At 35.8% G+C, this 15,574-nt stretch overlaps 1 protein-coding gene across 2 annotated transcripts in view; it reads right to left on the reverse strand.

Moving 5' to 3' along the window:
• Positions 1–15,574, reverse strand: part of UBE2J1 (ubiquitin conjugating enzyme E2 J1) — a 47,896-nt gene that overhangs the window by 12,663 nt on the left and 19,659 nt on the right. For both annotated transcript variants that reach the window (XM_069065130.1, XM_069065129.1), the window contains exons 3-7: positions 14,541–14,672; positions 7,333–7,417; positions 6,909–7,014; positions 4,476–4,605; positions 202–324 (exon numbers count right to left, since the gene is read on the reverse strand). In XM_069065130.1, the coding sequence (XP_068921231.1) occupies positions 202–324; positions 4,476–4,605; positions 6,909–7,014; positions 7,333–7,417; positions 14,541–14,672 (576 nt within the window). The remainder of the gene's footprint in view (positions 1–201; positions 325–4,475; positions 4,606–6,908; positions 7,015–7,332; positions 7,418–14,540; positions 14,673–15,574) is intronic.

The following is a 15,574-nucleotide window of genomic DNA, read 5'->3' on the forward strand; positions in this document are numbered from 1 at the left end:
TATATAACATATATATTATATAATTTACATACAAGATATATAATATATATATATAACTTACACATGCATATAAATTATTTAAGTTTATATAACTAGTTAATGGAAGAACTAGAGCTAGAACCCAAATCTGGCTCCCAAATCAATGTTCTTTCCTATATACCCACATGTCAATAATAATAATAAATGAAATAATAGTCATACCGATGTACTGGCTGTTGTATCCTGGAATGTTGAAGGTCTACCTTCCTGTTGTGGCTCACTTAAGGAGAAAGAGTGTTTTAAATCTGGCACAGTGACAGATTTGCCAGATGAATTGACTTCTGCCTAAAAGAGAAAAATAAACATATATGTATATATGAGAAAAAGGGAAACTGCAGACTGATCCAAAAACTTAATTTTATCTGTTTTGACTTCTCTTCAGTGTTGACTGTCACATTTGGGGTATACAAAAGAAACATGAGATATGGTCTCTACTCTCCAGGAGTTTACAATCTAATTAGGGAAACAAGAATAACAGAGAAGAAACAACCAGAAAATTATTAAATGCTAATCTGTCTGGTCATGGCCAACTACAACAGAGAAGGAAAACATAATCAGGGTGGAATGTGGTAGCCAAGGAAGGTTTTAAGTGGATGATTTGGTTTGATGTACAGATAGATTTGAACAAGTGGACAGGAAAAAGGCAAATATCTGTTAATACCAATTCAAATGCCTTAGTAAATAGCTATTTCACTAAACTGAGGTTTTAGGAATGTCACTATTTTTTGCTGTTTTTTAATCTGATCAAATATTTCAGGTCCTCCATTTGGATAGATACACCCATTCACTCATCTCATAATTTTCTACAACAGTGCCATTACTTCAACTGCACAGTTTTGTTTACAATATACCTAAAATGACCTCCTTGATAATAAGTGTTTATTTGTGCAATACATCTATATGGTATTCTAATGAAAAGTTACATGTATCTGTCAAGCTCTTTTGTTCCTAAGATAAATTAGAATTGTGCAACATTTATTATAAATTTGGTGTTTAGATGTAACTATACAAAAATAATCATTTTTACCACTCCCACATTATAACAAAAAGGGAAACTTGAGTTTAAGATTCAATCTTAGGTTTCTTAAATCAAGTTTTTCAAAGACATCAATATAAGAATATGAAAAATTAACACAAATGGGTCACACCTCAGCATTTTACCCACAGGACAGCATGATCAGAAGACTGAAGCTCAGTTTTTGCAGAAGTAGCTAAGTACCTCATGGCTTTTTTTTTTTTAAAGCAATTGGGGTTAAGTAACTTGCTCAAGGTTGCACAGCCAATTATTTCTGGGTGTGGTGCTAAGTATCTGAGCCTAGATTCGATCCCCAGGTCATCCCGACTCTGGGTTTGGGGCTCTTACTCGCTGAGCCACCTGGCCGCCCCTAAGCAATTGGGGTTAAGTAACCTGATCAAGGTTACACGGCCAGGTGTTTCTGGGTGGGTGCTAAGTGTCTGAGCCCGGATTCGATCCCCAGGTCATCATGACACTGGGGCCACTGCTCTTACTCACTGTGCTACCTGGCCGCCCCACCTCATGGCTTTTAATGGGGGTGAGGAAAACAAGAGAAGAGAAGAAAGGTGAAGATGACAATCAGATAAATATTTAAAAATCCTATTAAAAAAGGGTGAAACTAAAGAAGTAACTTTCAATATAATGGCTGGGAGAAAGTTCTTAAACAATAGATAAAGGAAATTATAAAAGATGGAAAATTATACTTCTACAAAATTTAAAAACTTCTGCATAACTGACTTCAATATAACTAGAATAAGGAGACTGCAGAGTAGGAGGGGAAATATTTATGTCAAACATATTTTTCTAAGATATATAAGGAATGAACTCATTTACATTAAGACAGTCATTCCCAAATAGCCAAGTGCTCAAAGGTTATGAGCAAACAGTTTTCAAAAGAATAAATGCAAAATGAGTAACCATATAGAAAAATGCTCCAAGTCACTGAAAATTACAACTGAGGTCTCATGTTATATCTTCAAATTAGTAAAAATGATAAAAGACAAAAATAATGTTGAAAGGGTTGTGGGAAGTCAGAAAATACTATGAATTTTTGATGGAGCTATGAACTCATACAGCCATTCTGGGAATTTGGAATTATTTAAAGAAAGTTAATCCATTTTTCATGCCCAGGAATCCCACCAGTGGCATTTACCCCTCAGGGAAGTCAAAGACAAAAACAAAGGTCCCATATATAACAAAATATTTGTAGCAGCACTTTTTGTCACAGCAAAAAACCCTCAAGAAACAAAAAGAATGTCTGCTGAATGGAGGATGATTAAATAAATTATGCTATATGAAATAACATTTTACTCTAAGAAATGACAGTTATGAAGAATTCAAAGAAAAATGGGAAGATTCCTGTGAACAGAACAACTTACACAATGATGACATAAATGAAAACACAAAAAAGGTAGCTGAACTCAGATTAAGTACAATGACCCATAATGATTTCAAAAAGCTACAGAAAGTTTTCTCCTTCCTTTTGATAAAAGAAAGAATTCAGGAAAGAATGCAGATGTGGATAGAGAGTTGTATGGGTCAGTATTTGAAGGTTTAGAGATTATTAGAAAATGACTGTGATGTAAAAACAAAGACATCAATAAAACTTTTTTTTTTTAAACAAAGGGTAAATCAGGCTCAGGCTCAAGACAAGTGATGGAGATCCTAAACTCTCCACATGCTAGGTGTGCCAAAGATGTTAGGCTGGCAGAGCCTTGAGGGTTTTTTGCTGTGATTAACTTTCTTTAAATAATTCCAGATTCCCAGAATGGCTGTATGAGTTCACAGCTCCATCAACAATTTCATAGTATTTTCTGATTTCCCACAAAACACAGAAAAAGAGAGTAGGAGCAATAATAGAGAAGAGTAAGGAGAAGGGAAACAAGGCTACATTGATGGTGGGAATTGACGCAAGGTTATAGGAACAGGTCAAGTAGGTGTGATAGCCTGGTTAAGGGATATAAAAAAATGACTATCTTGTGAAGAAACAGATAAGCAAGTGCTCCAGTTAGCCTGAAGCAAAGTATACTTATACAGTTCACTTTTCTTGGACACTACAGAGCCTTTCTTGATTTCTTCTATAAATATTACTTTTCTGTCTCTCTCTCCTCTCTGCCTTTCCCATCTTGCTCTCTGCTTCTCCTGTCTTTCTCTCTATAGCTCAATATCTTTCTCTTTCTTTTTCCACTTGTATCTAATCTCTTCCCTCCCTTTATGCTATTCTATCTTCCTTCTCCATTTCTTTGTCATTTTCTTTCTTATCCTTCCTTCTCTGATCTCCTTTTCCTTAGACTGACTGTAATATGAAACTAAAGTATATTTTTAATACTATTCGCTCTTCACCCTTGCTGTACATATATCCAACAAGAAAAGCCTACCTATTAAAGATGAGAAATTAAACGTCTCTTCTTCCAAATCTGTGAAAATTTCCTGACTAGATAATTTTTTGAAAGACATTTTTATACTCAAAATCTGGCAGAAACGAATGATGTAAATCAGAAGTTAATAAAGCATTAAGAAAACAAAAACAACAAAAAAAGACATTTTTATAATAAAAACATACTTCCCAAGCTCTCACATAAAACACAAATACTTTAATTTTCATATAGTTTCCTCCATAGCATCTTAAAGACACATAAAACTGTCTAAGTTCTTAAGTTACAAGCAGGAAAGTAGTCATTTAATTTTGCCAAAAATAAACCTCCCTATTCAGTCCAACCCAGACAGCCCTATCTATCTTACCATTTGTTAATCCTTGTCTTGTACATTAACTACCTAAAATTCTTTTATTTGACATCTGATAAGACTGTAAAGTCTTTCTAAGTAGCCAGCCATCACCTAGTACATCGTATGCAAGCAATCCATATTATTGATTACTGAACTCTACTATGTGCCTGGCACTGTGGAAGATACCAAAGAATGTGATGATAATGTCACCTCACATTTTTGGAGCACTTTCACATAACATAATTTTGTCAAATTCTCAGAAAAGGGTAGGCAGGACAAATATCACTACCATTTTGCAAATGAGGAAATAAACTCAGAAAAGTTAAATGTCTTATCCAAGATTACACAGCTAGTTAAGTAGTAGATTCAAATATTTCAACTTTCTAATTTGATGATTTAAAATGTACATGTTCTGATTAAGTCCAGGGCTCTTTTCATTTTAATCTAGCTGGAAATAAAAACTCTAGCAACATGAAACAAAACAACAAAAGATTAAATGCCAAAAAGAGCAACTAATGATTAAGTGGTTTAGAGATAAAAGTACAAATTAGCATTAATTTAGAAATTAAATTCCCAAAGTATAGTATGTGGTTATTCCTAAAGAATACACACACTATAGGACCCCAAGAAATAGCTTTTCTTCCTGACAGGAAAATGGGAGGAATCCTTGCTAAAAATCCATTATGTAATTTACCTTGAAACTGATTTGTCTAGCAAGTTCCTTGGCTTCTTGATCAGCCTGACTTGAATGACTTCCTGATGACAAAGGCAACAGGGCGATCTTCATTGCTGAGCCACATCCCTCACAACAGAAATCTTGTGACCTGGTGAGAAATAAAAGAATTCTAAAACGACTGGTATCAAGACTTCTCTCAATGAATGTAAACAATTTGACTCTGATTCCCTTTTTACAAAAAAGACAAACGCTGAGCAAATAAAGTTTTACTTTAAAAGAAAAAATTTGGGGGGTCTAGATGGCGCAGTGAGTAAAGTACCTGCCCCGGAGTCAGGAGGACCCGAGTTCGGATCTGGCCTCAGACACTTAACACCCACACCAAAAAACTAGCCATGTAACTTTGGGCAAGTTACTAAAACCCAATTGCCCTCCAAAAGGCAAAAAAAAAAAAAATACTGAAAAGCTGACTCCATATATGCACACTCATATGCTTTCTAGGTTGGAAAACCAAGAAAACATTTTCCCTGAATATGATTAATACTTTTAAATTTCTATGTATATTTTAAGTCACCAAATGAGAAAACTGAAATATTAATAGATTTTTTTCTGACTTTTTTCTTCTTGTACCAAATTTGGCCACCTAAACTATGAGTTCGAAAACTAGTAAACATTATTAAATACATTTTTTTCCAATCAGAGTATTTTATTGAGTGATAAAACCAAACCATAAATTAAGATCTTTCCTGTTCCAAAATGAAACTATTAAGTATAACTAACATCCATCTCTCTCAACCAGATGATAAGTTCAATAAATGGCTATATTTTTTCAAAAACTTCAGTAAACATTCTCACAAACACTCTTATTTTTATATACTTATACACTGATGACAGTATAAACACAAGTTTACCACAACAATAATATAATTTTCTTACCTTACAGTGAAACTCACCTTCTAGTATACAAATTTCTGAAATAAGGTTTCAACCATGGTAGATTACAGAAGATAAAAAATAATTCAAGATTTCCACAACATTAGAAGAGCTTGTTCTGTCACTAATATTTTTCTTCTAGATGTTTATTACAGAAAAAGATTTGCCAACCACAATAAGGACCTGAATGCTACCAAACTGATAAACACTTGCTTAACAAGTCTTCAAAATACAATATTCATTTATCTAGAGGAGAAATCATATTAATATTGCACTCACATTGTATATATGTGTATGTGTTTGTGTATTTGCCCAAGTGCGCTGCAAATGTATCAAATGTGCTTAAAAATAATCAAGCATTTTTATTGTGACTGGTCCACATATAATATAAAAAGCACCATTCCAAATAGGTTTTACATATGTACATCTGTTTCTAGACTATGTATTTAATTAGCTAACTGAAAAAACACTATGGCTTTGCTTATCTGAAAATGAGGGGTCTAATGATCTCTAAAATGCCTTCTATTTTTAAATTACATGATCTATGACAGACTGAGAATACAAGTAGAGGTCAGAAGACCTGGAATAAATTACTAATTACCAAGTAGGCAATAAATTTTCACTGAAATGAGTATCATATGAGAGTTGTCATTTTACACCAAAGCCTACTAAAATAGTTTGCATATTGTAGGTGCTAAACAGAGTCAGGGGTCATGGGTTCATATCCCACCTGTGATGACTACTACATGTGTGATCTTGGGCAAGTCAGTTAACTTCCTTGGGCTTTAGTTCCTCTTCTGTAAAATGATGGTTTGGGACTGACATCTTTGGTTTCTTCCAGCTTTAAGTCTAAGATCCTATGAATTAATTTCTCCATTATGCATGTAGTGCTATAATTTTCTCATGTATTGTTACTATCTTAGTAACAAGACATGTCTTATCAAAACACTTAAGTTTTATAGTCAGTACTTGGCAATTCAAAAATGTTTGAATTTTTAGAAAATCCTTTTAGTGCCTAAGAGAAAGAACTAAGCCATTTCTGGATGGTGATGATGACGCACTCATTATTTGCAGACTGCTGAAAATTTTTTTTTCCCATCACAGGCAGAACTGCTTTCTTTTCATTTTACAAAATCAACTATACAATGAAATTCTGACATTGGAATTTCTTTAGCCTCTGACTGAGAGGACAGGCGAAATTTAAGAACAAAAGTTCATATGATATTTATCTACTATATCTAACTGCAACATCATGAAAAAAAGTTCTACTCCTAGAATGACTCTAATGGAAACTTACTGAGAAGTTCTGCCAATAATAAAACATCAGGTCATTTACTGTTACTTTTTTTTTTTACGGTTACTTTTAAATGAAGTTAATTAAATAATATGAGATTTAAGAACAATTCAGTACATGGAATTAAAATGAAAAAACAAGCATCATTTCTTCAAGGTACATGCCTTGTAGGTTTGAAAAATAACTTAGATACTAGATAAACAAAGAATAAAATGTAAGCTACTCACTTTTTGGCAAGTGCTCTTCTTTCCTCAGGTGAGTAGTCTAAAGACCCTATGGCACCTTCTCCTTTTGTTGGCATAAATCCAATGATGGCTAACAATGCTGTTCTGACTGAAATGAACAACCCAACATTCAATCTATGTGTGAAATTAAAAAGCATTAGATTCCCACCACTGGAATTGGGGAAAAACAAACACCAAAAACCCCCAACTTTTTAGCCTCACATGATGGATTACTTAAGTAAAATATGACATCCCATCCTGTATTTATCTGACAGTAAAAGTAAAAATCAGACTAAATTTTACATTTTTCCTATTCAATATTTAATACTGTATAGCAATCACTTTAATTTTATAAGAAAATTAATTATTATAAACTGGTAAGAAGTTCTTTAAATAAGATTAATTATAACAATAAACTGATACTTACTACTCCATGAAGGCTGCCAAGTTTCAGGATGATGTCCTGAGATGCTCAAACAAATTTTCTTGCCTACTTCAAATCTTCCATTAGCCTTAAGGATAAAATAATTTATACTTATCACAAACATGTTTTAAATAATATTTCTTTAAGACTCTTAGTTTTAGAAGTTGCTTTTAAAATTTTTTAAATATTTAATTGGTCTCACATAAATATTAATGAACTGATAAGTATTCAGCTCCTAACTGCATCTATCACCATATTATGCCCTATATCTAGGGCACAAAAAAAAATATGGTTCCTGTTTTGTGCTAAGTTTTAAATGTACATGTGGGAGCCACAGAACTACCAAATTTTTAACTACAGAACTGGAAGCAACTTTTTATCAATCAAGTCCAGCCTCCCCTCTATGTTTTAAGGATAAGGAGATACTGAGAGCCCAGAGTAGGTAAGTGAGTTGTCCACATTAACACAACCAGCTAGCAGCAGAGCTAAAAGTAGAAATCAGGTTGCCTAATAATTCCTTAGCCCAGTGCCTTTAACTTTTCTCCCATGCTAGTCATCCATGAAAATATGCCAGTTGAAGTTGCATGGAAGATGAGTAGAGGGAATAATTATATAAAAAGCAGAAGCTTAAGATGGAACTTTGAGGCATAATTACTGTTAAGAATTTGGCAAGAAGCAGCAGAAGCAGCAAAGAAGGCAGTATGGAGGAGAAGCAGAAGGGTTCATTGACAAGAATTCATCAACCAATTATCAAGCATTTATAAATCTGATCTCCTGAGTCCTAGCTCAGTACCTTTACTCCTCTTCTGAGAGGTCTCATCATATTTAAAAGTAGAAATATAAGAACTATGAGAAGTGGTAAAGAAGGGGGATAATTATATGAGTGCCTTATTCATGTTACTATCTTCACCTTTAGCAGATATGTTTAGAACTCTTCTTTTAACATATATTCCCTTTTAGTAGTTAATAGAATTCTTGAAAAAATGCAAATATTTTCACTGAAACTTGTAACAATTCAGGCAATTCCCATTTTACATTTAATTAAAAATACATGACTAGCTGCTGCCATCAATGTTGCTGAGGGAGTTGCCTAGCCCTGGAGTATTCAAATTGCCTTTTTCTTTCTTTTCCATACCCTCCTATGTGCCACCCATATCAATATACTCAGAGCTTAAATCTTAGAGGAGGGGCTCAGGAGTTCAAATCTCCTCGGAGTGACTCCAGGGTCACAGTCAGTACCATAGTTCATTTTCATTATAGGTAAAATAGGCTTTTGCAGGTTGACATGGGAAAACAGCCATTAACAATTTCTGAGAGAAAAAGCATTCAGAAGTTTCACTTCTCAAATAATGAAAAAGTCTGGGGATTTCGCTGATTAGGAAGTACCCTCCAATAATGCTGATTCTCAAGTCATCCATGATGGCCTATCCTATACTGCTCCCATCCATGTTCTCCCGCAATGAGTCTACCTAATATGCTGAGGGTCTTCCTTGCTTTCTCTTAACAAATAAGGGAGCCCAATGGAATACTCTATCTGATGTCATTACTTATTATTACCATAGGACCAGGTCATCTTCTCTCCTATCATACAATTCGTGATCTCTGGAGTTTATCATTGGTTATATGTTGTAGCTTTCTCACACCCACTATGTCTTTTCACTGCCCCAGTGTGATATTTACTCTTGGTTTTTAGAGGCATTCCATGTCTTGCTGCCATAGAGCAGTACCAGCAGAATGTTAGTATTACAAATGGGCTTTTGCTTTCATGTCTAACTTGCAGTCTTCAATTTCCAAAAGGCAATCCAGCCCACTTTTCTCTCCTGTTCAACTCTAGGAAGAATTTATTATCCATCCATATTAATTTTCCTAGAAATACATACTGATGGACATGCTTTATGGGGTATTCACTGAAATACTGGATAACAGACTTTATTCACTCAGTTTTTCCTGTGTAAATGAACAGGCCTAACTCCTTCAAATGATTATAAATCTCTTCCAGGAAAACCTTACAAGATTCTGGGGTTTGATACATAAATAAGCTGTCATCTACAAACAAGGGAAACTGAAGGACCATTCCAGAGAATCTCTCTTTGACTTGAATTCTGTTCTAGCTCTCCCCTATCAACATGATCAAGCATGGGACTCTCTGTTTTACGTTTCCCTGATGCTTATTATCACAGAGTTAGCAAGAAAGTGTTATTTCTGTTTTTCTATCTTTCAAGGAATCTTGAAAGATTTGATATATGGACAGGAGATAATCTGCTGTAAAAGAGCCAATAAGGCAGTGTTTTGTTCTATCAAATAAAAATTTTTAATTAAACAAAAAGCACAATAGGATCTTATTCTCTACATCTTTCAGATAATAGGGAAATGACAAAGATGAGGTCCGTGGCTTACTATAACTTGAGAAAATATGCTTCTTACCTATAAGGAATTTCATCAAGAATCATCTTCATCAGGAATTTTTAGAATCATAAAAATAAATATACAATGAATAAAACAAAATGTATGGAGAGAATAAGAAATTGAACTCTTATGACTAAATCTGAAAGGCACAATGGGTGCATATAATGCTGGTTTATCAGCCTAGGTTGATATGAGGCAATAAGCATTTATTAAGGGCTGTAAGTACAGAGAATACAATAAAAGGCAAAAACATAGTCCCTACCCTCAAGGAGTTCACATTCTAATGGGGGAGACAACATAAAAATAACTAGGTACATACAAGATATATATGGTTTAAACAGAAGGTTATTGCAGATGGAAGGTACTAGCAGCAAGAAAGACTAGCAAAGACCTCTTGCAGAAGGTAATATCTAAGCTAAAGGAAGGGTCTGAAGCTTGAAGGAAGCCATAGAAGCAAGGGGGAAGAGATAAGCAAGAGAAGCTGGTATAGACTTATTTTAGGAGCTGGAAGGGAGAGCCAATGCAAAGGCAGAGTCTAGAAGACAGTGTTGTATGTGAGGAATAGTAAATAGACCATAGTAGAGCAAAGAGACCAGTATAGCTGGATCACAGAGTGTGTGAAACAAAGTGCAAGACTATAAAGGAAGAAATAAGGTTGTAAAGGTCTTTAAATGCCAAGCAAAGGATTTCTGTATTTCATCCTGGAGATAAGAGGGAGCTGGTTGAGGTCACTGAGTATAGAGAAGACATGGTCAGACCTGTGCTTTAGGAAAACTACTTTGACAGATGAATAGAGTACAAATTGAAGTGGGGAGACTTGAAACAAGGACTTAAAGCCAATGAGAAAACTATGGCAATAATCCAGGTAAGCCAGGATAAGGGCCTGTCTATTAGGGTGGTGACTATGTAAGCACACAGTCAGAGATATAAAAATGTCAAGATATAACAAGATCTGATAATGTAGGACAAGAATAAGGAGTTTAGGACAACACCTAGGTTTAAAGCCTGGGTTACTAGGCAGTCCCTCAATACTAAGAGAAAAACTGGGAAGAGAAGAGGGCTTGAGGGAAAAATAATGAGTCATGTTTTGTTCATTTGAGTTTGAGATGTTTGTCTTTTGGATATATCAGATTGGATATCATATAATGTGTGATATGAGGACTGTAGCTCTCAGGAAAGAGATTTAGGACTAGATATATAGATGTGGGAATCATCTACAGAGACATAATAATTGAACCCAAGGGAATTAATGAAATCACCAAGCAAGGTTAGTATAGAATGGAGAAAAAAAGGCCCAGGATACTAAAGATTTACTGGATATCTCTAGATGAAGGTTCAGCAAATAAGACTGAGAAGTAGTCAGACAGGAAGAAGACCAGGAAATAGTGTCACAAAAATGTGGAGGGGAAAGAATATCTGAGAGGGTGATTGAGAGTATCAAACATTAGAGATTTCAGAAAGGATTAGGACAGAGAAAAGGCCATTAGAATGGAAAATTAAGAGCATATTAATGACTTTGGAGAGGGTAGTTTCAGAAGACAGGCTGAAGAGGGTTTAGAAAAGAGAAAGCAGAGAGACTGAATGCAAATGGTTTTTTCAAAGCATTTAGCCAGAAACAGAAAAAGAAATATATAAAAATAATGATCAGGGATGATGGTAGCAGGTGAGGGTATTTTTAAGGATGGAGGAGAGTTGGGCATGTTATTAAGCAACAGGGAAGGAACCAGAAGACAAATACTGAAATTAGAAAGCTTGAGGATGATGGCAGGGGCAATCTAGAGAAGACAGGAGGGGAGACGATCAAGTAAATGTGCAGAAGACAAGAGGGAGGGCTGCCTCTGGTTTTGCTTATTTCTTTTTCTTTTGTTAAAAGGGCATATTCACAGCAAAATGAGTATATATTAGGAAATAACTAGTATAAAGACAAAAAAGAATCAATAAAACTTTGAAAAGAAAATTGATCCTTGCCTAGGTTTCTTGGCCTTCCCCCTCAAGTGCATTCAAAGTCCTAAACAACTAACTTGTAAAGCTATGAAAACAAACACAACCTGTTAAATTAAGAATTTATATACAGGGTGTCCCAAAAGTTTTAGTGCAGTGTTAAGTTTTAATATTTTAACTGCACTAAGACTCTTAGGAACCCTTATAGTTAGATTTAAACTTAATAGTGAGTTATAAATATAAAAATATATAAATAAATATAAAATAATAAATATAAAAATTCCATTCAACAAATATTTATTAAATGCCTAGAACATACAGAGCATTTTTCTGAGATACAATGATAGAGTCCCTGCCCTCAGAGTTTACATATAACCTAATAGGGAGACCTATCACATATAATACAGAACAATGTATAAATGAATAAAGAAAATGCAAGCAAAGGTGATGTAAGTCTGGGAGAAAGAGGTTGTTTCCAATTAGAAGGGTGATCTTAGTGAAAGCTTTTTGAGAGGACTAGCCATTTGATTTTAGTTTGACAGGAGAAAAGAAGCTCATTCCAAACTTATGGAACACATAAGCATAGACAGAGGCTAAAAAGTTGAGTCAGGGAGTTGGGGGTGGAGGTGGGGACAGCAAGGTAAGCAGTCTGCCTGGCGTGGAGGTAACATTCATTTTGCATTCATAGTATGCAGAGCACTGTACCCGGCACTAAAGAAATTAAGAAATGGCCCCTTTTGCTGAACTCTCCCCACCCCCCGCTTTTTCTATCTTAATCTTTATTACAAGGGAACAAATATATCCCTCTTCCACAACACCTCCACAAGGTAAGCAGGAAGAGGGATGTATTTGGAAAACAAAAGATCTCCCAAAAAAAAAGTTTTTTTTGAAGAAATGATACCTTCTCTCAAAAAGTTTTCAGCCTAACGGATAAGCCAGCAACATAATATTACATAGTAATAGAGATAATATGTAAATATGTAAGTATATACATGCTGATTTTTTTTAAAGCAATCGGGATTAAGTAACTTGCTCAAGGTTACATGGCCTGTTATTTCTGTGTGTGGTGCTAAGTATCTGAGCCTGGATTTGATCCCCAGGTCATCCCGACTCTGGGGCCGATGCTCTTACTCACTGCGCCACCTGGCCACCTCTAAGCAATTGGGGTTAAGTAACTTGCTCAAGGTTACACAGCCAGGTGTTTCTGGGTGGGTGCTAAGTGTCTGAGCCCAGATTCGATCCTAGGTCATCCTGACTCTGGGGCTGGTGCTCTTACTTGCTGTGCTACCTGGCCACCCCTATACATGATGATTTTAAGAGAGAACAGAAACAACTAGGGAGATCAGGAAAGTCTTCTGGGAAGTAGTATATGAGCTGAAACTTGAAAAAAGGTAAGGAATACTGATATTGTTCATCCTTCATTTCTGAAAAGGACCTCTGACATCACAGGTGATGCTCTGACTTACACATGAACCAGATTTAAGGGAGGAAGAGCTGCACAAAGCCAGCAGCTTTACTCTCACTTCCTGAGTCATCAAAATCCAGTGGTAGGACAAAAGGAAAGACAACTGGCAATGCACTGGATGACCTCGGTTTCTTTGATGCCTAACCAAGGTCTAAGTGCTCCATAGTGCATGCTTCAGCTGCCTTCAAGAGACATTGGAGCAAACTGTTTTCATCTGCCCATTCCACTGGAGGAAGTCTTCATATGGTTGGGACATACATCCCCTAGCTCACCAACTGGTTTGAGGTCTACTGGTTACCGTCAGCCTGTCTGCCCGGACAGTTTTACCAGGGTGTAACCACTGCACATGCTGTAGCTTCTTGGAGCCACAGGTGAGAGTTAAATAAAAGGTGGACACCAAAGATGGATAACCAGCCCTGAAAAGGGATCCGCAAGACTGCACACTCCATTAGGGAATGTAAGAGGGACAAGGAAAAGGTGTGTTCTGAGTGGACTGATGAGCAAAGAGAAGAGAGGCAAGAAGACCCTTTCTGAAGGTCTCTCTGAATATCTAGGCAGCTGGTAACTGAGAGCGTAAGAGTAGAAACAGAGAGAAGACTTAAAAAAAAAAAAACCATTAAAGGTTTTCAATAGTTTTCTACAACTTGGGGGAGGAACTAAGCCTGTGATTTCTTTGGTGTAATGATCTCCAAAGGTGGAAACCTCTTGTACCAACACATATTGACCACTTGTTCGACAGGTTTAGGGAGCTGCCTATCTCACAAGAAGCTTAAAGTAACTTGCCCAGGGTCACATAGATCTATGTGTCAGACGCAGGACTTGAACCCATGCTTGATACTCTATCCATTTATGAGTCTACTTGACTTTCTGGTATTTCTTTTGTTAAACCAATTCCTGTGACTTCCAGGCTCATTTCTAGCTGGTTCACTGTTTATAAACAAACTAGATCTGAAGAACAGAGAAATGTTCTTTCATATGGCACAAATAAGTACTTAGCATGTTACTAGATGCCTCAGTTTTGAAGCAATTTCTTGGGCAAAACTATGACCCGCAGGGGTCACTGACCATGGTCAGAAGGTCTAGAACCCAAGGACAGAATTCAGCTGAGGCTCTAGTGAATTATATGATGAAAAAATCTATGGTGACCTTACAGATATACTCTGAACTATTAAATCAGAGCATGCCAAAATTAAGTTGTCCAAAATACATGATATATACTTTGCACAAATTTTGTTCAACTTTGAATCTGCCTGAATTTTAAAAATATATTTGTTAAACTGTAAAAGAATTCTACATATCTTACCATGCAATACAACAATTATGTGGGCTACTTATTAAAATAATTAAGATAGTCTAATTACTCAAAACAAATGAATTCTTAAAATCTAAGTATACTTACGGTTAATAGAATAATGCTTGGCGGTTTCATGGGATATTCTGGTGGCAGTACTATGCGTCCATGATAAACTCCTCCATCAAAATCAGAATCTGGGGGGCCCCTAACAGTGAAGTGCCATTCAAAAAGGTTATCCTAAACAAAACAATCATATATGACTATGAAACATTACCAAGAATATAAGGACAAGTTCATTATTTTTCTGAAGTAAGTATCAAAGTACCTTACATAATAACCTGCTTCTAGGGTATAATGATGCAAATTTAATGTCATTGCCTTTTTTTTTCTTTTTGGAGGGGGAAGGCAGAGCAATTGGTGTTAAGTGACTTGCCCAAGGTCACACAGCTAGTAAGTGTTAAGTGTCTGAGGCCGGATTTGAACTCAGGTCCTCCTGACTCCAGGGCTAGTGCTCTATTTACTGTGCCACCTAGTCGTCCCCAAGGTTAATGTTTAACAACAAAAGGGTACTCAGGCTTCATCTCTGGACCAAAGCTATATATCACCTTCATTCCATAAAACAAGGCAGTAATACTTATCACTATTGGTAATCATTTATGTGGTACCCAGGATACTGCATCCTCCATTAACAGAACAGTGACTCCTTTTAAGTGCCTCACTGTTATCAGATTGCCACATATAACATAATTGAACAAATAACATAGCATTTGTAAAGTGCTTAGCATGGTACCTAGCACACATCAGGCACTTAGTAAATGACTGCTCCCTCCCTTCCCGATTATAAAAACCTGAAGGATGAAGGTGAAGGGAAATGGAAGGGAATGGAAGGGAAGGGCATAAGAAATATCCTTCTGCTGAGGTTTATATAAAGAAAGATGAATTGCATGATACTAGTGAAGGGAGATCTATATGATCTATCAATCAATCAGCAAGCATTTATTAAGTGCATACTGTGTGTGCCAGTATGCTTAGTCCCCACTGTTAGAGAACTTACATTCTACCAGGGGAGACTAATATGTAGACATATAAACAGATAACAAGTAATTTGGGGGAGGAGGAAACAGCAGCTGGTAAGATCA

Source organism: Petaurus breviceps, unplaced genomic scaffold (assembly GCF_028583685.1).
Source record: "Petaurus breviceps papuanus isolate PSGF00001 unplaced genomic scaffold, PetGlider_PUasm1.0 90667, whole genome shotgun sequence".
Classification (NCBI taxonomy): Eukaryota; Metazoa; Chordata; class Mammalia; order Diprotodontia; family Petauridae; genus Petaurus; species Petaurus breviceps.